Below are 23,630 nucleotides of genomic sequence, written 5' to 3'. Positions count from 1 at the left end.
TTGCATAAAGCAAATGGAAAAATTTTAATTTGACTTAATTAAATTATGTTTAATTGTCATATATCAAATAAAAAAATTTTGTAAGTTTTGTTAATTGTTATTATTAATTTCGAGAAACATCGCATCTTGTTTTTCTATTCCCGCAGCAACGGCTACGTTCGTCGTTGATTAATTCACATGGCGTGACGCGAGATCGATTAGGGGATTACGCGATACAAATCGTTCGCGGACATGGCGACAAAGTAACGCGGAAATATCTTGGGAAAATAGTTGTCAGAGTGGCGAGCGCGCCGGGATAGGTATTATATTTACTATTTCGACGTTTTGTTCGAAGCTCGCACGTACAAGCTATAATGGGCTCGGCCCACAATGGAATATAACCATCAATGGTGAATTATGTCGGGCACGTGCCCCGGCATAACTATATAAAGAAAAAGAGAGGGAGAAAGACAGAGAGAGAGAGAGAGAGAGAGAGAGAGAGAGAGAGAGAGAGAGAGAGAGAGAGAGAGAGAGCGGCGCTTTTGTTCGCGATTGCGACGATACCTCGACTTACGTGGCTGGTGGGCGCGCAATGGGATGTTAAATATCTTAATAATGGTTTTATTATGCGGTCATCTGCGAGACGCGTCCATGGGGGTGCGAACAGTTGCAGTATTTTTGTCATAAGTTACGAAAATGCAAAAAAAAACGTGTTTTTTTAGAATTGTAAAATTGTTATTTTAATCTATACTTGTAATAACATTTTTTTTAATGCAACAACTAAATGTGAAATTAATTAAATATACATACATTGAAAAAAGAAATATTTTTGAGCATTTAGTATTCTTTTAAAAATTATTTTTAGAAATCTTATATTTATAAAATGTATATATTTTGCACTTAATTATATATGTATGCATAAATAATATTTTGCACATACATATATACATATGTAATGTACAAAATATTCAAAAAGATTATATAATCAGAGTTAGAAATTAATTTTAATGTCTTACAAAAAAATTAATAAATTTTACGAATTAATCTTTGTTCAATAATCAAATATCTGAATGTTATGTTAAGTAATTTAACGTATGTAAATTATTGCAAAGATAATAGTAATATAAAACTATAAAGTTTATGCAGAATTTTTTTTATTACAAGAAATAAAAAGTATTTTTATATTTATGTAGTTTTAAGATTATTTCGGTTATAAGATAAAAGTAAAAATAAAAGTAGAGATAAAGAATATAAGGAAATATATTTAAAAATATGAATATAAGTAAAAAATAAATTTAAAATTAAAAAATTTAAATTATTTTTAACTTGTTGATGGAAATAGCATTAGACATATATATCTTTGCACGAAATTGTAGATTTCTTTAATAAAATGTTGATGTAACTGTATTGATAGATGGAAAGTAGAAATATAATGGGTAGAGATCGACTATTATCCACTGATGATCAAAAGAATAGAGGGCACTAGAAGTGCAGACCATATAAATATAATATAATATATATAAAATGTTAATATAATTTTGTCTTCATTAATACGTACTCGATTTTATCCATTTTCTTCATACATTGCCAGAAGTTGGTAATACGTCTGTATGATAAACGAAAAGGCGGCAACTTGATGTAGTCAGAGAACGTTTAGAGAATTTATTTCGTAGTAAAACATCGTGGTAGATGGCATAGCAGAAAGATCGATATGTGAATGCTACAAGGGGATAAAGCATTTGGGGTAAAGCAGGAATCCTCCCCTATGAACTGTAGTTCCACAACTCGATATTATATATACTGAGAAAATATCATCCTAAGATATTTAGAAAACACAATTTTAAATTGCAATTAAAAAAAATAGACTACTTTTAAATATGATGTGTTTTGATAAAATTTGCAACTCGTTAAATTGTTATTTTTTAAATTTATTAATTAAATTTAGAATGCTTTAATTTATATTAATTATTTTGATAAGTAAAATTAATGTTTAAATAAAAAAAAATGGCTAAATATGCTTAACTTTTAAGAATTTAAATTTTTAATGGTTATCGAGATAATTATTAATTAAAATATAATAAAATACATAATTGCGATGCGCTCAGTCGTTATATTAACGACGCAGGATCACCTTTGTCACTCAACAATTTTCTACGATGACAACAATCGCTCTTTTTTATTATCCCGCTATTATCACGGTGAGATTAAATAAACTTATTTCCGCCTATCAATAATTCTCAAAGGGGTAGATCAAATTTTCTTCGTAATACTGCTTTGTTCGCCTGATAAAGTTATTCACGCTTACACGTCAATTTCGTGACAAATTTTATTTACACTCATTTTTACATAATCGTGCGAAATTCACGCCGGATCGTCCAAGCATACCGTTTTAAGAGAACCACCAGGTTCCGTAGATTCCCAGATATAGCTTAGGATAATCCAATTGCGAATTATCCACGCCGTCGGCGAGGCTCGTGTGCAGCACTCTTCATCACAATCATCGTGTTGAGACGAGTCGTACAATGACGACCGCCGGTGTGTATTGTCGCTTCTCAATAGGCACCCCTAACTAAATACCTATCGAGCAGTCACGCCTCCGAAGGCACCCCTGTGCGTCCCTCGTTGTACCCGTGAAATTGTCGAAAGGACCGTGAAATCGCGAGAGAACATGAGAATAGAATGTGTCTATGAAGTGAAAGAACTTTAGCTAGGATCAAACTAAAAGTCTCAATTAGAACAGAAATAAAAGTTTTCTCTTTTTAGAAAATAGAAAAATATATGGAAGATAAAAGTAAATTTAAAGAAATAAAAAAATACGTAACATGTAATAACAAAATTATTAACAAATATAAAAATAAATAGTAATTGCAACAGCTAAGGCAAAAAATAAATAAGTAGAAGTGACAAGCAAATATGGGATTTAGACATTTTATGTCCATCAGTAAGGAGGGACCCTTCAAAACAGGTCCAGCTTGTAGTTTTCTGAAAAGACTCTCGAAAGAGTATTAGACTGCATCTTTCTGAAATATTAGAATGGATTCCCTCTAAAATGTCGGATTTGTTAACTTTCTTTTTTTTAAACGAACAATATTAATTCAATTGAGTTAGAAAGGATTGAATGGAGAATCTGAGGGAGACCTGAGAGACCTGGCTTTAATCCTTGAATGTAAATATTGATTTCAATCTAACGAAAAATGACAAAGGGAACATCCTGAGCCGGTCGGGCACGGGTTTGCTGTAAAAACAGTCATTAATCTTACAATACGGTAAACGAGTCCGTCGACACGCGACGTTATCGTCTTTCTGTCTGCTATCTGTTGAAATCTAGGACCGACAACAATCGTCTCGCGCGAACTGTCTGCCAGTTTCATGTATCGTTCGCCGTGACGTGGTATACGTGCGCGTGTTTCGCAAACGTTCCCGTGTCGATCGAGAGTCGCAGATTTTTACAAGATACAAGTCGAAATGTCCAGATGTTTCCGTTCTGCCTTTCTTCCATCGCACGCTTCCATCGGACTTTTCAACGTTCATTTTATTTGGTTCCATTATGAAGGATCGAAATGAACTTCGTAAAGTTCTTTCGTAAAATGGAAACAAATGGAAAATGCAAATAAAAAGACACACACACACACACACACACGCACGCGCGCGCGTACGCATGTACGCACGCATACGCACAAGTACATGGATTAAGCAGCAATTAATACAATATAATTACAATTAATCTCTAATCCCAATGGCGAATCTCGCCATTATACTTAGCACTCGCTACTTATCTAGGGGGAATTAAAATGGATGGAATATTGCCTATTAATATTATAATATATATCGCGATCGAGATGATCGACCGATATCTTGGGAAATTATTCATATCAGTGAAATCCCGAGAGGGAGGTATTTTACACTGATGGAAAAGGGTAATTGCTACGATAGATTTCGTGGAAACGTGCGAACGTAACCGTATGTTTTCCATTTATGTAATAAAATAAGTAAATTAAAATTGAGAAAAAACCAACAACGTAGTGTACGAATAATATTTTATATACATTTTTTAATTCTTCAAACTACGTGCCGTTACTTTCTGTCTTGAAACGCATCTCTTGAACTGAGCTAAACAATAATATCACAATAAATTAATAATTAATATCATTGATACTAAAAAAAATATCTGTAAGATTTTCCTTTACAAAAATTTATAAAAAAATTTGTGGCCAAAAATTTAATGCTATTACTTCAAGATATGTCATTTTTACATATAGTTTTTTTTTTACATTTGATCAAAAGATTATTTTTAATTTTTTTTTGTCGTTATACAATCGCACAGCAGCATTCTTATTACAATCTACGATTACGGTAACATTTATCTTGACACTTTTATCCAGTATTTATCCGCATCGTGTTCAAGGGGTAAGCCGATGTTGGATCGAGCTCTGCGGGGAACAAGTAGAACGTGAGCATTCTAAGTGAATAATAAACATCGCAGTGGGGTTAGATACATAGGGTTTTATACGGATGGTCTCTCCCTCTCTTTCTCGTCCTGCCTCCGAACGCGAGCGGACGTTTAAGGTGCCCATATTGGTCCCCTAGCCTGCGGGTAATCTGCCTCGTTCTTGGGGCACGGGGGTCTACTTCTCGGGCTCCCTCCCTCTCACTCTTTCTCTTTCCGATGGCGAAATTATTATTCGGCTATTACACGATGATTACCCAACAGTACGTGGGTGTAATACGAGAAATAAGCGTGCAGTTTCATGGTGCGGTGGATCCGATGACAAACTGAATAAATCCGCCGCGCATTTAGCGCCTCTCGGCGAGACACATGTTCGTACATCTGTCTTCAGAAGCGAGCCTGTGTTTAGCAAATCATCGCCTATGATTCGCGTACGCGTGTTTACGTTCCTTGTCGTAGACATATTTTAGAAGAAATCGAAAATAGAGAGGTATGCAATATATGTTTATTTTAAAAGCAGTTTTCAATGTTAAAACAAAATTGAGTAAACTGCAGCCTGTACATTCCACAGTCAGATGATTCAAGATCGTCTTAAGTCCGATTATGGATAGTTTTAAGACTTCAATGAAATGACTGTATAGCTGCAGAGATCTCGTAAGATCGTACCTAAGACAATCTTGAGATTGGATCATGAATACCGAGTAATAAAGATATAGTTGTGGCGATTTATGCTTTCTAAAAGATATAATAATATTTAAAATATAAACATCATATTACTTTGATTGTGACTCTGTTATTAGATATTTTATTAATTTTATGAAGGGAAAAGTGACATGCAATTTTAAATTGCAAATTTATTTATAATTATTATAAAAATTATTATAAAAATTATTTGATAATTTTATAAAAATTATTACGTTTACTAAATCGTACACAAATTTTATTACAACAAATTATATTAATGTAAGTCTAATAAGTGATAATAATAAAATTATTATAATTTATATGAATAAAAAATGTTAATTGCAAAAATAAATTCAAGTTTTATTCCGTAGTCATCAGTTCATTATTAATATTTATTAATAATTAAATATTTTTAGCCTTTTTAAATAAAGTATTAATAAAATAAGCATTAATTAATAATGCTCTATATTTTAATTATTGTAATTTATAAATTCGAATTTTAAAGATGACATAATTTAAGAGACCTTCAAATATGATTTAGACGATTTATATTACATAATTCTCTAAATTGTACTTTTGGTAGCACATTGCATAAAAGTTTATAATAAATTAATTTGTGCAGTAGAAAAATAAACATTGTAATAATAGATATCTAAAACATCAAATTACAATTTTCAACGTTTATTTTCATACAAATCGATAGAAAATGAGAAATATGATTAACATAAAAAATAATTTAAGTGATACGTATTCGTCAACCCTTCTTGTCAATATAATTTAAATTTTCGTAAGAGCAATAATAATTCCGATGATAACAGTCTGTCTGATCTGTAATAAAAACATGTGCATATAGAAAACACCAAAAAGCGATTTATATTACTTACATCAAGGAAAGCTCTGTACGTATGCCCCTCCTGCTAAATTGAATCTCAAGGACCGACGTGGTTTATGCCATGCAAATTGGGTCAGCCCACCCCTTCAGCCTTTCTTCCAAATCCTAATTCAATCCGCTTTCCATGCACATCCTACCTGCCCCTGTTGTGAGGAAGCCATAGGATATAAGCACCTTCATACGAATCTTTCAGACAGCCACCGTGAACTCGAAGCAACATCTTTCGCTGCGGATAACAAAAATAAATATGAAATATTTAACATCAGAGACTTGAAGTATTAAAATTCGAACAATATATTAACGAGTTATGAGAACTAAGCAAGGTTTTATGCAAAATATTCTAAAAAAATATCTAAATTAAATTCATTCAACTAAGTTATTTTTTAAACTGTTATTTTATTTAATATGATTTCTTTTGATTCTACCATAGCAATATCTTGAGAACTTGCACTTTTCTATTCTTAGAACTTCTTTAAATTTGCATATACTGTACTGTAAGTTGCATATACTTTTAATACATCAATTTGTTTCTGCAAGCGATTATCGATACCAATTTATGTTAATCACTGTAAGTTAACGAGTATTAAACATTGAGGATATTAAAGTAAAAATTTGTAATTAATTTAATTTAAATATGTATATGTTTAGAGTACTATGTACAAAGACCTCTCATAGCTCCTTAAATATATTATTTAAATTAAATATGTTCAAATACGTTCAACAAAATAATAAAAAGGAAATCTTATTTAAAGTAATACAATTAAATCGTACCATACATTTTATATTTCTTGTAAGCTGACATAATATAGTAATTTTGTAATGTGTTATTAACGTTTATTATGTTTTAACTTTATATAGTAAATTTTATAATTATTTGTTTTATTAATGGGCATGCATAAGTTCTGTTTCCATCCTATTTTGAGGGAAGCCCTTGAATTTCAGGCCTGGATTGAATATAACGCGCGTACGCAGCATGCATTAACGCTTATTAATTCAGCGGTTTTGTAAATTCACCCTCGGTTCGGCTTGTCATACCTTCTAGAGACCGACAGCGGGGAAAGCTTGGCGCGGGTATCTCTTCGTACCGTTCGACGTTCGCTTAATTAGCCAACCAATTGCGAGTCTCTCGGCAAAAAAATTACTAAAACGCAGATGTATTCTATGCGATTATATTTTTTATTTATGTAAAACACATCTAAATAAAATATATATAAATGTCATAAAGTGACTCTATTATAACTTTTTGCAACAAATTAATTTATTTATAATATGTATTTTAATATAATTTAATTATGATATTTATTTTTCGTAGATTAGAAATTTTTTACGTGTCTCTGCAGTATGTAAAACACACAGATGTTGGAAGTATCTGAATTTTAAATTGTTCATAGTTTTCTTTTTGTATTCGTGTTATGACTCGTGTGGAGAACCCTTTTCCATGGCGATCTAGGAAGCGGGGATCCCCTTTGTCGTCGACTTCGACAAGTATTGTTGCGGATAGCCGCGCGCCACGCGACAGCTGCCCGATGGTATCAATGTCGCCAGCGAGGCCTATCATGTTATTGAGATGCTCGCGATATCGGTTGTGTCGTTGATAAATACCTTTTCTTTATATTTTTTTTTGTACAGTTTCCATACACAAGCAAAATTTTTATTTCAAAATTGTTTATATAAATTTTAATAGATTGCAATTTTAGAACTGAAATGTTTATGTCATTGCGGAGTGTATAGGTAATTTATCAGTAATTATATATATGTATATATATATATATATATAAACCATATAAATAAATATAAATAAAAGCATAAATAAAATTTAAACATAAAACTCGCGATTAAATTATTTTTTATCAGAATTAAACCAGAATTATTGATTTCTCTGTGTTACTATTTGTTCAACAAATTACTTTGACTATATTAATAATATATATTAATGTAGATTATATATATTAATGCTGTACATTACATTAATTACATTAGTAATTTATCATAACGAGCGTATTGCTTACAAAATAACAGATCGTCATTATTATCGAATTTCATATTCACTTTTAGAGATTACGCGGGGATTTGTTATTCACGATCAAATTTCGCAAAGTTATTGTAACATATATTTTCCGTGGTTATTAAGGTCTCGGGGCGAGAGGCATCATGGCGCTCTTGAGGCGAGCGTGTGTTATTATTCGAAACTATCTCGAGCGGACAATGGTTTTCGAGCAATCTGAAACAGAGATACGGTTATGGGCGGCTGTCGCAATAAGTGCTCGAGTGTTTTCGTAGGCCCGCCGAATACCGAGTACAATGGGGCCTCGTACCTCGCGCGGCGAGGCCATCCCGATGCTAGGGGCATCCATCACGTGTATCTCTCACGCCGGGGAAATAATAATTTTGTGCCGCGATGAGATTCACAATTGCTCTCCTCGTCCGTCGACGTGCGCTACAGAACGATTACCATAATTATAATGATAATTATTATATGATTTGCCACAAACACGTGTGAATTACGTCGCGTGGATTCGTACGCAAACGCACGCGTGTTATTTGACGCTATGTATCAGATTTTATGTTCAGAGAATTATCGATGCCTCAATTCCGAAAAGCTGCATAATAGGACTGTTAAGTATCTTGTTCTTTAAATTGTGTGAACGCGATGTCTGTTACGAATATGTAAAAAATTGCAAATTTGTAATTAGAATTAGAAGAAAATTAGAAGGAGTATTAAAAGCGCTTAAAAAAACATTTTTTCATCATATCAATATACGAAAAAAAAAAAAAAACAGTTTGATAGTAATAATGAAATGGTACCTTTATAGTGAAATAATTTCAATTAAATATTTGGTTAATATGTAATCAAATATTTAGTAATATTAAGTAACTGTTTAGTAATCGATTACTATTAGTATGTTTAGTTACCATTAATATAATTATTTAACATTATTATATATTTAATTATACTAATAAAATATTCAATTGAAGTTATTTCACCAAGATTTGATTATTATTATTAAATTCTTTTTTTCAATGCATTTGACACTTTTATGGAACAACGATTTACATTATTTTCTTTTAATAAGACGTACATTTTTGTTTATATTTTTATTTTAATTACAACAAGAGAAGTGACTAAAATACATAGCTAGATAGTATTAATTATTATATTTTATCTGTGTAGAGTCCAATAAAGGGTTAAACGCTATCGGCCATCGTCGATGATGATCAATCGCGGAGGCTCTGATGCGACAAGAAGCGCGTTACAAATGCAGACGCGTGTGCGTGTGTACGAGCCTGCACCCCCGTGATCAGGCTTAACCAACCGCTTAAGCACTTCGCACGAACGACAAAAGGGTTTCATCCCCGAGAGTTCCGAACGCGCTAATAGATTGCGCAAATGCTCTTTGCGGGAACGACATCCGAACGTTAGCCCGACAGGCAGCAATGGCGGCCAGGGGCCCTGAAATATTCATCCGAAGCTACCGCGACATTTGGACGGTATAACCTTGGCGATGCCGTGGGCTTTGATCTCGTATTCTCGATCACCGATAGCCGTCGCGTATCAAAGGGCTCGATAAGCCTTTCCGCGCCGCCCTCCGTCCCACCACGTTAATCCATCGACGAGAAGCGAATGGATTTACTTTCGGGAACGGAAAACAATTCCCGTGCCCCTTCCCCCTTGCGGCAAGAGGAATTAAACGAGTTAGAGCTGTTATTACAGAATGGAGATATCATGCAGTGATTGATCAATCATCGATAAATGATTGCTACGCTTATTCTATATTACCAAAAAATATAATATGATTATATATGACGTATACGTGCAATCTTAGAAAAATATACTGCATAAAGATTCTCTCTCAAATTTTACCGATGCACATTGTTTACCTATCGCAATTATGTTTATGCTAAATATAATCATATGTTATAATTTTTTTAGTTTAGGTAGTGGCAAATAAACAAATAACGTGTACCGCTGTAGAAAAAAGAATATTTACGATTTACGAATAACGGAAGAAAACTGCGCGCGGTTCAAAGTTAATCCCACTAATTCCTACTTAATAAATCGTATGAACGCCAAACGCGACGACAAAGACCTTTGTGATCCCTGTAAAAGGAACCAACTGGCCCGTTCATTATCTCGAGAGCAGCGGTCAATCGGCGAGAAAAGGAACCCTTTATGCGAGATCGAAATAGCGATGGGCCCGTGCGAAGGAAGGGCCGAGAGGAAAGTGACCAGTTCCCTTTCTCCCTTTCGACGGAGGAGGCCCCCTTCGTCCCCTCTCCCCTCACCCCTCATACACGCCCATTCCCGGGCCTCACAACAATGGCCATCACGTCGCGACAAAAGCTAAACACTCAAAATATTGGCGAAAATCCCGGTATTTTGTCGGGGCTGGGGTAAGTGCCGGGAGGGGGCGAGACACGGGAGTATTGGTCTGGCCCCACTAAATATCTCTTCTTGGATCTAATCTATCCTGTGCTTGGTCCCCGTGTAATCTTGTTACACGGCCAAACGGTCACATTTCTCGCTCTTGGTCCCTAGAAATTTTCGTCGTAAGAGAGAACAAGAGAGAGAGAAAGAAAGAGAGAGAAAAGTGTTTTAGAAGTTCGTGTTTTTCTCTCTTTCTCGAGATCTCGAGCGTTTCCGCTTCAATTGCCCTTTTATTCCACTCTCTCGGAATTACGCTTCTCTCTCTCTCTCTCTCTCTCTCTCTCTCTCTCTCTCTCTCCGCACTGTAGAGGGACAACGTAAGCGCCAACGCCTCTCGACAACGACGGCTCGTGCGGCTCACCCCGAAGAGTGGAGTCCGGTGCGTCTCGTTAGGTGTGAAGGGCCGCGCGGCTGTAAACACAAATGGCACCCCGTCGCGGGTCGTCGTCGCTACTTCCGCTACCCTCTCGAGTGGCAGCAGTTCGTCGTTCAGCGCGCCGTCGAGAGCACTCTGTAAGGCACCACTCTGTAAGGCACCACTCGTCAATCGCGGCATCTCGAACAGTCATCGATGGTAAATCGCGTTGCTGAACGAGAGTTTCGAGAAGCGGTCTTTGCAAAGTGTATCATTGCGCATTTACTGCTAGACAATTTATTAATTGTTATACGTAAAATCTTATATTTATTTGAGAGTTTGCGAGTAAAATAAAGTATCTATATTTAAATATAAATTACAGTTTTAAAAAACATTACCGTAAAAAACTTTAAATATTATGATAAAAACTACAAACAATTAATAAGATACCTGTACCCAATATAGCCCCCTTCTAAGCTTTGGAGCTTTTTTAAATTTTTTAATAAATACAAAATTGAAAAATAAGGATCAGATTTAAAATAAGACATATTTCTGAGACAAAAAAAATATATAAAATATTTTCAATTATTTATATAAGTATAGTAAAGATTTTAAAAAAAGATAACACTTGGGCCATGTTGATTACATATATATTCAATGTATTTTCTTCTTTCTCGTAAATATTTTTGAACAAATGCAAAATAACAGAATCAACATGTTTAATTAAGTATTTATTAACATACTTGTGAAAAAAATTACACGTACAGTTATTCATTAAATAATGAAACTGTGTTTATTTACTACAAGGGGCGTTATCTTAACTTTTACCTGTCAAAAAGCTTCAACTAACTAGAAAAACACAAGAAATACTAATCAAAAATTAAATATTAAATAAAGAAACAGAATCTTAACTTTCTTATTAATTATATTAAGTATATTAATAAGATATATTATATTTTTATTAGCGTTCCTGGCCATAATGGTTGCGCAAAACAAAGAGCTTTCTTTCTTTAATTATAAATAAGATGTTTTAGTAAAAACCTAAAATAAATACAGTATTGAAAAGCATAAATAAAGAGCTACAATAATATAAATCGTGGATATTTATAATTGTTACATAATAGTTACACAAAAAAATTTACCTTTGAAATTTTAGATTCAGAAGAACATAATTTGAATAAAGTGTGATTAATACAAGCCGTAGAAAGGAAATATTGAGCAGTTAACTAGCACAATTACATCATATTGACTTTCTGAGCAATATATTAGCGTTATCTGTGAAATTCATTGTGTAACTATTTGAAAATGGAGAGTGAGTCAAATTGGCCATATTGAATACAAGTACCTTATATATTCTTAATTTTATAATATTTTTTAGACCCTTAAGTTATTATATATATGATATTTCATTTTTAATTTATTTTATAAACATAAAAATATTTTAACAGAGCAGAACTATTTATTTAATGGAAAGTAATGTTCTCTTAAATAATTTATATTACTCAAAATAATTACTGACTTCAAAATACATGTTTTTTTATCCAGAAAGAAGGTTTTTAATTTTTCGTTTAGAAAACGTCAAACTAATAACATTTTAAATAGATATGTAGTAAAGAAATTTTTCCTTTACAATTTTTATGTTATAGTTAAATATTTAAAATATTAAATTTGTCGAGTGTTTAAATAGAAAAAAATTGCTAATTCCAATTTTGCTCTGAAACTGTAAACGCAATTCGAAGTCAGTTAACAACAACCCGTCGATAGAAAAACAATGGCGCGCTACTTATCACGGCTCGGTTGCTCTCGAAAAAAGCAAGAGAGCCCCGGAAATCTTGCTGTGAGAAACAGGCCGGAGCCCAATGGGAGCTGTGCTTTCTTTGAAAGAGTTTATAAATTATGAATATTTAAGAGCACACACATAGACACACACACACACACACACACACACACACACACACACAATACCTGTAAAGAACGTGTCCTGTACGATGTGCCCTTAGTTCATTCATTGTCGTCGTCGTCGTCGTCGTCGGGCATCGGGTTATTTTCCCGGTCTCCGGTGCAATAACGTCGCGCAACGTGAAAGGGGTGCTTAGGAAACAGGCCGGTACACGACGCTAAAACGGCAGCTTCCCTTTGAGACGAGCGTCAAAGCTAATGGACCCCACTCTCTTTGCCGCGGCACGCTCTCTTCCCGTCTCTCCACAGCTCGCTATCTACCAGTTACTCCACCTATACAATCACGTTGCCAACACACCTACACCGACGGCACTTCCCGCACCTTCGGCCATCCCACCCCCTTGCGCCCTTCCATCGTGTTCACCCCTCCGCTCGTCCTCCTATCTTTTACTCTTTCCCTTGCCTTGTGTTACAAAAGCGGGTCGCAAGGGGGTGGCGGGAAGCCCCGGCGATGTTTAGTACCAGTTGATTGCAAGCTCGTTAGAATATGCATAAAGCATCGTTGTTAAATGCCCTTTCTCTTGCGCCGCGGCGGAGAATTTAATGGATACACGCGCGACTCCGTAATGGCTGGCAGCCCCGGAAGTGTTTGCCAAGTTTGCGCTATTTGCTAAACGGCTCGCTCGTAGGAATAGTTAACGATCGTACGAATCGTACATACTCGATGAGCACTGTATATATATTCCACCGTCGCATTTCAATATTTCTATTTCATCGAAATAGACTAATTTCCCTAAATGTTCCCATTGCGCGATAACGTTCTATTAAAGTTTTCGAAGCATTCCAGTACATTGTTGCCACGCGTCGAAACTTTTAGGAAAATAAGCTTATAAAGATGGATTTTATGTAGAGAAAGGTTACCAATCTAGCGTATCACTTTTTTTGATAGTATGTCTTAATTAAAGTTACGGCAATGTGACCAAAAATAAATATTTGAGAAATTAGGCACAATGAAGGAATAAGAATTAGAATTTGTTAAAGCTGTACATAAATAATAATTTATGTTATATCTTGTACGACACATTTATATTTTACATTTTCTTCGTATTCATTGCACGCTACGTTTAATGTTCATTAAAGAAATTGACTCTAAAATTCCAATTTTTATTCCTAATAATCTAATAATCTTGATCTTTAGAGGATAGAAAAATCTATTTCTAAAATTTTACAACTCTTCTTTGAGAAAGACTTGTTATAATTCATTGTATTCCTTGTTTCAGAATTTATTTCAACGTCACTATAATGCCCTACCATCCTGAAAAGATTAATAATTTAGTAACAATATAAGAAAATGTTATATTTAAAATTTTTGTAATTGATATGCTATCTCTCTAAAATTTAACGTTGAATCGAATTCCAGCGAGATAGCGGGATCTGATTTGTTCGATCAGCCGTCGCAAGCATAAATATATATACAAGGAGGAGTTTGGAAACCGATTAGCAGTGTATTCCGAAGCATCAAAACCGTCGGATACCTTGTGCCGTGCTCCGACGCGAAACTCCGAACAGGCTTCGAACTTGCCGGTCGCCTCACCGCGACATTTATTAACTTTACCAACGGGGAAACTGCTGTGAGTTTCCGTCGGATTATATGGCGAATTAGGCAAGCTGGGATTAGCGTTAACCAATTTTCGCGTAGTTTCCACTCCTCTGATACACGAAGCGAAAAATATACTACTTCGAGAGGATCCTTAAGAGAGTCCTCCCCTTTGAAAATAAAATACAAAACTGACAACGAGAAGATCGAATTGAAAGATCAAAATTAAATTTCAGATATGTTTAAAATACGCAGAAGAAAATTATCAATACCAACGTAGGTCTTTTAAAGCGACATCCTTTTATTTCTTGAAAACTAAACATTGCACTTTATTAATATTGATTAATAATATAATCTACTTTAATAATTAAGAAAGTGTAAATCTATATATAATTTATATATCCATGGTTTTTATAATGGTTTTGAGGTTTATTTTGTCAGACGCTCATTTTTGCTCATTTTACGAAAAACTTATTGTAAAATTTGAAACATTATTAAAAAACTATTACATCATTTAAAGATACTTTCTAATATATATTTAGGTTTCTAAAGTTTTATTTTTAGTTTTTCTTTAAGAAATAATCCCAAAACACAAAATGTGTCAATCATATTTTCTGCCGTTAATATTTAAAGTTAAATCGGCTGTATATAATGTTGAAAATTATTTACTACATATTTGTTTGTTAGTTTTGCGAGAAAAAAAATTAAATTCTCATTTATAAATGCCTTTTCTATTTATATTTGTCACATATTTGCCTTGGACTTCTTCACTTTGTCAGATTATTGCTTTCTGCCACAGGAATTCGCTCAAAACGAGAAACGCAACGCGCAGCAATTGTGCAACAGAGAGTTCCAGTTTCTCAACAGAAGAGATGCGATAGAGAGGATCGAGGACGATGTCCTCGGCTGAGAGGACGCGGAGGGAAATCGGAGAAGCTGTCAACGGAGCGCCATGCATCTGCCACTTACCCGCGCTACCGCCCTCGATCGCGGATCTCGGGGTGTACCTTTTTTCCCACAATGACGCACCACTTCGTCACAATTATCGCCATTATTCAAGCGCAAGGTGAGAGAGAGAGAGAGAGAGAGAGAGAGAGAGAGAGAGAGAGAGAGAGAGAGAGAAAGTTTTAACGCGCAAGCCGCATGCACAATGGCCCAATATATCTGTACACCGTATCGACTGCATCTTCACACAGACGCCATTACCTGTGAACGTGATGACCCGGGACCGGGGGGTCAATTGTCGGCTGCTACTCGAAATCGATCGATTCTCCCCTCGATCGGTCGTTTTATTGTGTTTTGACAGCGGCGGCGAGCTCTGGTTTCGCGCAACCACCTTAGATCGGCTTTTAACATCTCACTCAGTTGTAGCCATTTTCGCCGAGAGAGACTGATCTTATCTCTCCTGAGTTTGTGCCCCGCGAATTCGAGAGCATCTTACTCGCCACCTCGACACACCGCCGCCGCCGCCGCCGCCGCCGCTGCTGCCACTCATTGCCCTCCCTTTTGGCTTCTTCGGTTTCCTTTTTGGCACCACACAACGGCGATCGTATCTGATCGGACCGGATATAGAGTTACGTGTCTCCGGTCTCCTGTTTCGCGCAAGCACAAATACAGGCCCTGGTTATTTCGAGGAGGAGCCTGCCTTTGAAAGGCACGTTTTATCGCGCCTATCTACGCGCGATTTTCACTGTTGCCGATAATGCAATGCCCCGGCTACGTAGACCCCGGGTGGTCCATCGTGGCGCGCGAAAAAGCGCGCAAAGTGGATTATACCGGGGAAATTGCATCTTTTTACACGACGCGATATTTCGCGCAAATTTGCCGTTAAATGTGGTTCTAAGAGCCGTACTTACATTCAAAATGCTCTCCGTTGGATTTATCTATTTACACGTACGCGAATCCGGAAACAAATAAATATTTAATTAGCATAATTTGTCTTAAAAATAAATTTACGTGCGATATATACAAGATATTCTTTCTCGATTAAAACTTTAAATATTATATTAAATCTTATATTAAATTTCGCGCTACTCTAATAAATTACGTTAGCGCACTTTTAGCACAAACTGAAGTTAAGTATATTTTTCTTATAAAAAGTATGACATGTTAATAATTCTATTCATTAATAATAAATTTAAGTTAAGTTGCAAAGAGAAACTTTTTTTATACAAAAAGTAAATTGACTGATTAAAAGACCAGATAAATTGACGTGCTATTTTTCTAATTTCAAGTTGATTTTAAGTTTTCTATGCTTTACAATCTTTTTTTTTTTTTTCAAGTCATTAGAGGATATCATTAGAAAAAAAGGCACAGTTTAAAGAACAATTTTAAGAACAATTTAAAGAACAATTTTCTGTAGCTATATACGCTAACGAAATACAATTGTCTGCCAGGTTTCCGTCAATAAAACCGCAATAATATGCGTTATTTCCCAAACGCAATGCATGTGTGCCGTATGCATTCGCCGACAGACAACGCGCGATATCGTTATCTGTAGCCGTTGCACGTACGGGATGTACCGGGTGGCGTGTAACTCCGCCAATGGAACGTTTACACACCGCGCCGATACGCAACATTGTACTTCCGTTGTCAGCAGCGAGGCTTACGGGCACGAATAACGGAGAATCGCAAAGCCTGTGACAGGGATAGCATCAGAAAGAGGGACGGGGAAGAGGGGAGCGGATACTGGTTACGAATCCAGGGGGAGAGAGAGGGGCGGGAGGGGGAGAGGGAACGACGAACTGTTATTTGCAACGAGTCGCAACAATTGCAATCCGAGCCGATCGCGCGCACGTCGCGCGTCCCCTCTGTACCTTCTCCCTCGCCCTCGTACCCCCTCGGGCAGGGTAAACGCCATATTGCTGCGTCGGCCCTCCCCATCCCCCCTCGCTTCCAGCGCGATTGAAAATAATGTTTTTGTGCAAGCCGAAACGGCAGATATGAAACCAGCATGGCGGATGCTTACAAATAGTTGCGGGGCGGTGACTACGTATAACAGGGCAACCCGGGCGCCTTTATCGCGCCTTTGTCCGCGAATTGCGCCACGCGGGCCGAAAGGATTCTCTGACGAGCGAGCAAGGGTCGCGGGATCTAAAAAAGGAAAAAAATCGGAGGGGCGCCAACGGAAGTCTCCGCGAATCACCCGTTTCTTCTCTCCCTCGTGCCCTCCGCGCGACGTCTTTGAAGCGAGACAATTGTCGGTTCTACTCGATGGGTCCGATTTTGGATCGGTTGTAAAAAGATCTAATTGCGGGCTCAAATAGGTTGTTGAAGATGTTATATCAAACTTGCGCGGTTATGTCACATTGATTTATTTAATTAGTTTTTGCGAATTAGATATTTGCCGATGTAATTTTTATCCAGATTTAAGATTGATTCAAGATGGGCGCAAAAGTCAGCCATCTTAAACGGTCACAACAGCCTCTTTAGTAATGTAATTTGATAATTTATCATCAGCACGTACGATTTAGTTATTGAATATAATAATAATCTTAATAATATATATAATTAATAATAAATTAGTTATTCTATAGTGATGATATATTTTTCTCAGCGACATGTAGATTCCAGCTTTTGTTAATACATTTTTTAGAATATTAAAGATCAAATTTAAAACAGTTTTTTTCGAGAAGTGCAATAGTGATTGTCGCTGAGATAATAATAGTTTATTATATCACGAGATTACGTATGCATGTAGCATAAGATATCAAGTGCATTTTGTAAACTATATTTTCTTCATTAAAAATATAACGGACATATAAATATCAAAATTTTATAATAAAGAGAAAAAACAATACAAAATATAAAACTAGAAATTGCTAGAAAATACTAGAAACGTATTACATGACTTAATTCAAACATCCAGATATCCAAGTTCGCTGCACTAGAAACATTTGAAATCTTTACCTTAAATCAAAATCGCAATCCGCGCAAGCATCGGAATCATAGGTAAGACCATTCAATCTCGCAAGACTGTCTCGATCTCCGTTGTCGGGCTCCATGACGACGGAGCAGCACGCACAGAGCAAGAGGAGAAGGAGGAAAAGGAGGAGGAGGGGAGGAGGAGGAAAAGGAGGAGGAGAAGGAGAGCGATAGATAGACAGAGCGAACGGGATGCCATTTCCGAAACTCTCGGTGCAGCACGCGCTCTGAAAACAGGAAACACGCATCGATCGTCTCTCTCTCAACTCCCCGGTCCAGGATCGGCTATGATATCGAGCTACGTTAGGCCACGTAGAGATAAGAGAGCGGCGACGTGGTGCGGCGGCGGCAACGACGACGACGACGACGACGACGGCCGCACCATCATCAAGGCCGTCACCATCTCCACTACCACCACCGGCGGCCAGATTACGCCGGCCGGGATCAATATCGCAACGTCGTAGGCGTGACGACCGGTGGTGGGTTCCATTTTCGTCCGACCCTCCGCTCTACCATTGGACGGCGTTCCGACATTCGGGTTCTCTCCGGTGGTGGCAGGGCCCCGCGCAGGTTCTCGCCGACCAGATACACTCGCTGGTCCCCTCTCCGCGTCGAATGCCCGAGTGGGTTCCCCGCGCGATGGGCGGTCACCGTTCACGCGGCCGCGCACTGAGCGGAACGAAAAACCCGTCAGCGAGGCAGTCACACTCGGTCGAGGATCGTAAATCATGAACAGTCCGCTGCTCGGTGCGCATCGCGGCAAACAGGGTGAAAACTGTCGGAAAACAGGGACTGTCGCGAGCGTCGGCGGCGCGACGACGTCGCCACCCCCGGAGCGATAATCTATTCGACTCCGACTCGGTTGGACCGACCGACTTCCAACCGCGCGTATCGGGACGGACCGGGAAAACGGGCGGCGAGTTCAGTGCGCGGGAAAAAGTGCTCGGGAAAGTCTGTCCCGATTTTCTCCGATGTCAGTTCGCCAATCCGACAATTCCATGACCACGTAGTCCAACGCGGAAAACCGTCGCTGACCGCGATCGCGACGAGCTCCCCCTCCGCGGGGAGGACAAGCAGTGGTGTCGTACCTGGGATCTAGGTTGTTTGGTGTTGACAGTCGGTAGATCATCATGTGCAGCAACGAAAGCCCGCCGCCGGCGAAGGAACCGCTAGCCGTTGGCCTGGGTAACCCGATAACCGGCTTTCTCCCGGGCCTCGAGCATTACCGGCTGCACCTGTACCATTACGCGATGGCGGAACGGTTGCGACTGGCGCAGCAGATGCAGCATCCCGGCGTGGCCCATCCGCCCTCGGGGGCGCCGACGGCCCACCTAGGAATCGGTCCGGGATTCCCGGCGCCGCTGCCGCTGTACCCGGCGGCCGCCGCGGCAGCCGGCTACCCCGGCCGACTGGCGCTGTCCATGGCGCTGCTGCATCCGCATCACCAACGGATACCCGAGGAACCGAAACCTCAACACAGCTACATCGGCCTGATCGCCATGGCGATATTGTCGTCGCCGGAGAAGAAGCTTGTGCTGTCCGACATCTATCAGCACATCCTCGAGCACTATCCTTACTTCCGCACGCGCGGGCCCGGCTGGCGCAACTCGATCCGGCACAATCTCTCGCTAAACGACTGCTTCGTCAAGTCCGGCAGAAGTGCCAACGGCAAGGGCCACTATTGGGCGATTCATCCGGCGAACCTAGAGGATTTCCGGCGCGGCGACTTTCGCCGGCGCAAGGCCCAGCGCAAGGTGCGCCGGCACATGGGCCTGGCGGTGGACGAGGAGCCCGATAGCCCCAGCCCGCCGCCCTTACCTGCCACTCCGCCGCCTCCGACGGCTCTCGGTCCCACGGTGACCTCGCAGCCGATATCCGCGTTGTGGGCACCGCATCACCACCATCAACAACAGCAGCAGCAACAGCAACAGAATCCCTTCCAGAGCCAGTCCCTTCGACAGTCGTCCTTTCAGCCGAGGAAGCGACAGTTCGATGTGGCGTCCCTCTTGGCGCCAGACGATCAGCAACATCAGATCGAAGCGGACGTTCTGGGCCCGGCCAAGTCGCGCAGGTTTAGCTGCAGCGAGGACGAGCTGCACGACTTACCAGAGGCCGATCAGGACGACGAGGACGTCGATGTCGACGTGGTCGCCGACGCAAACGCCTTATCGTCGCCAAGCACGCCGCCGTCGGGCAGTCCGGATCTACCCAAGGTCGTGTCTCCAGCCGCTCATTGGAATCATCAGAGTGTACAAAGCGGCGGCCAACAGCAGCAACAACAGCAGCAGCAACAGCAGCAGCTATCAGCTGTACACCTTCACAATCATCTGCATGTCAGGAATTATTATATCCCGGCTAACTCTGCCGGCGGGTCCAGCGTCTAATGGAGGGCTCAGAAGAAGCCGGTCGGTTCGCACGACAGGTAGCCGTTCGTGTCTGTCGAGTGTCTACAATCTTTCCTCTTTTTATTTTTTACTGCGTGCTGTCGGAAACTTCTCGGATATTTCAGCAATTTATTCAAATTGTGTCGCGTTGTTTTCAACAAGCAAAACTATTTGCAGACAGATTTTCTTTTAACAAAAATATTAATAAACCTACCGATATCGTGTGTACAAATGAGAGAGACTTTTTTTAACGAGAGATGCAATACATTTCAGAAAGAAAATGCAAAATTATATATTTTCAAGTTAATACAAATCGAGCTTTAATAGAATTCTAATTGAGACTTAGTTGCGCGAAGACATGCAATATCAAAAAGTGAAACGTTGCCGTATAAATAGGATCGTACCATTAAACAAATAAATAAGCATAAGTAAATTAATAAATGAGATAGATTTCCTTGGCTTTAAGTTGGTTAAAGAGTCTGCATCATTGCAAAATGATAAAAGTGAGATACTTGGCACATACGAAGATTTGAGGATGATAGAGACTTAAGCAATAATGATTGAATTATAGGAGAGAAACCACTTGCATAGATATAATGGGGAACTATATGTTACACTTTGTATTATTTTTATATTATTATATATATGTTGTTATATGTACATATTTATGTAATTATATATATATACCATTTATGTATATTAATTATCGAAATCGCGGGCGCGTGTTACAAGTGTATTTAGGTCCCATATCATTCTCAACGCTCCGTAATTTTTAAAATAGAATGTCTGAAGAACGTTTCACGTTGTCTCTTAAACATTTATATTGTCCTCGCGAGTATGAATGTGGCACGCGTGAGGTAACCTCCGAAATGGACGAGGCGTAAAATTGTTGGGTATCGCGTGTTAGCGTGACCACGCGAGAAACAGATTAATCTATTGCCGATTAATGTTTCTGTACACCGAGAGAAAAAATGTCGAAGTATTGGGAAACATTTCTTGTGACGTATTCTTCAATATTTATTTGTTATAAAAAAAATTCGTGGTGACGGAATATACATTTCTACGAAATACATCTCATTTCTTAGAAATAAAATTTTTAGAGTAAAATATATATTATTTCTCATAAAGAAATTTGAAGTACTTTCTTTAATAAGTGGCTCATTTAAATACGGCGAAATAAAAGTTTTATTTCTAGCAAATAAATCATTTATTTTGCGTATTTATTTTATGTTGAGTGCAATCTCTTTAAATAAGATATATATTTTACAAAAATATATTTCACAGAATATTTCATAGAAATGTATATTTTATTTTCACAAATATATTTTTTTATAACAAATAAATGTCGAAGAAAATATCACAATAAATAATTGGCCTTTAATACTTTTTTTCTCTCAGTGATTAACGTCATGCGGAAACGGCGGAAGTTACATTCTCGCGTGTTATTCGTTGCGATGCGTTCTTCGATTGTTTTACGCTATTAATTGAAATTTTTGCATCTTTGTCGGAAACCTCGTAACGGGAAGAAACGCAGCAAAATAAAAATAAAGGAAGACTTGTGTCTTCAATAAATATATATAAGAAAATGAACAAAATTTCAAATGAATGATTAGAAAATTTACATTCTTTCGTATTTGAATCAAAATTATTCGGACAATATGAAGGCTACGTGAAAGTCTCGCGAAGATGTCTCAGGAATGTTTCATTTTTTCGAACGTTTTAAACTGCGAAATTTGTTGTTTAAATACAGAGCGCAAGTGTCTCATTTTGCTCTTGATTTAATAAACGGAGATTTTCGGGTAATAATGACGGCTAATTTTCTGTCGACGAACAACCGACCCTTTTTCATCGAGTGCGAAAAATAAAATTCGAGTTTGGCAATGCGAACGAGAGCTAGCTTTAGCTATGCTCAGAGAACTTATACGTGTATTATATAGATAGATGTCTAAGAAGAAATTATGTATAGACTGGCGTTCGACGGTAGAATCTATAAAGCATACCCGACGATCATCGTATGAATCGCAAATCATCGTACGATGATTCGTTGATCGGTAAGCCCAACGCGGTCCGTTTATTTTAAAAGTGACACGCAAATCGTATAAATGTCACTTAAAGTTAATACGCTTATCTAATATAAAGTATATCTATTTATAATATCCATTGCAGTACCTTTGTACACTACAGTAGAGAGCCATGAGTTTGTAAGAGAAAAAAAAAAGGTATGAAACGGATCTTTTTAATGCACATCCCGAAATATAATTCGCTCCACCTTTGAGATGAGCGGCCCGCGTTGACACGCTGAGAGGATTCTACCGGCAAATTAGGATTTTTTTGTAAATATAACGCGAGGACGCGGCCCGGCTGCCGGAAGAGGCAGCACAGGAAAACTGATGTACGCGGGGCATTACGTCCGACTGATTGCGATCTCCGCCTGTTCATAGTGTAACATACAAGTCGTTTAGGGTCTAAGATAGCGCATCCCCATTGTATAATCTACGTTGGTAGAGACGGTAAAACGAAGATATATATATATATATATATTCTGTACAAACCCGAGTACTCCCCCCCTCTCCCTCCCACCGTTCCACCCCCGCCTTCCTTGTATGTATGTATGTATATGTATCGATGTATACGTACCTGTGCGTATAGAATTCAGATACGCGGATCCGGATGTGCGATCTCTCGACAAAGACGATCGTGTCACCGATGTCGCGACCGATGAGAAACGCAAGACCATTTTTTCACAGTTACCTCGTAAGCACACGTAAGCCGACGGCCTCTCCCTCTGTTACTGTCTTGATGCAACTGAACTTTAATAAAGTTTCTGTTCCCACGAATATCTCTCTGCTAATTCACACCCGACTCCTTTGAAAGAGAAGAGTGAAAAATGATAATCGCCATGACGCGCGTTTTTGTTGAGCTAAAAGAACACCGCGCATTATTACCGCAATTATTAAACGCAAATTAATTAAATTAATTGCTTCTCTTGCTGCATCAATAAAAGGTCGTGTAAACATGTTTTCTTTTTTTTTGTAACTGTTTT

General features: G+C 38.2%; 1 protein-coding gene and 1 long non-coding RNA gene across 2 annotated transcripts; one reads left to right on the top strand and one right to left on the bottom strand.

Annotated features, from left to right (window-relative positions):
- Nucleotides 1–5,525: 5,525 nt before the first annotated feature.
- On the bottom strand, nt 5,526–14,401 carry LOC118647875. The gene is made up of 3 exons (XR_004965024.1): nt 12,749–14,401; nt 5,995–6,228; nt 5,526–5,938 (listed from the first exon to the last, which is right to left on the bottom strand). It is a non-coding gene; the product is annotated as an uncharacterized LOC118647875 (long non-coding RNA).
- A 4,513-nt stretch (nt 14,402–18,914) lies between these two features.
- Nucleotides 18,915–23,424, top strand: LOC105839266 (fork head domain-containing protein FD4). Its single transcript, XM_036293786.1, has one exon. The coding sequence runs from the start codon at nt 19,334–19,336 to the stop codon at nt 20,585–20,587; it is 1,254 nt and encodes a 417-aa protein (XP_036149679.1). The 5' UTR covers nt 18,915–19,333; the 3' UTR covers nt 20,588–23,424.
- The last annotated feature ends 206 nt before the right edge of the window (nt 23,425–23,630 follow it).

This window comes from Monomorium pharaonis, chromosome 11 (genome assembly GCF_013373865.1).
Source record: "Monomorium pharaonis isolate MP-MQ-018 chromosome 11, ASM1337386v2, whole genome shotgun sequence".
NCBI lineage: Eukaryota > Metazoa > Arthropoda > Insecta > Hymenoptera > Formicidae > Monomorium > Monomorium pharaonis.
Note: the sequence above shows the minus strand (reverse complement) of the source record. Positions and strands in the feature narration are given on the sequence as shown.

Coding starts and splice junctions, on each gene's coding strand:
- LOC105839266 (XM_036293786.1), top strand. CDS start 19,334: ATGTGCAGCAACGAAAGCCCGCCGCCGGCGAAGGAACCGCTAGCCGTT.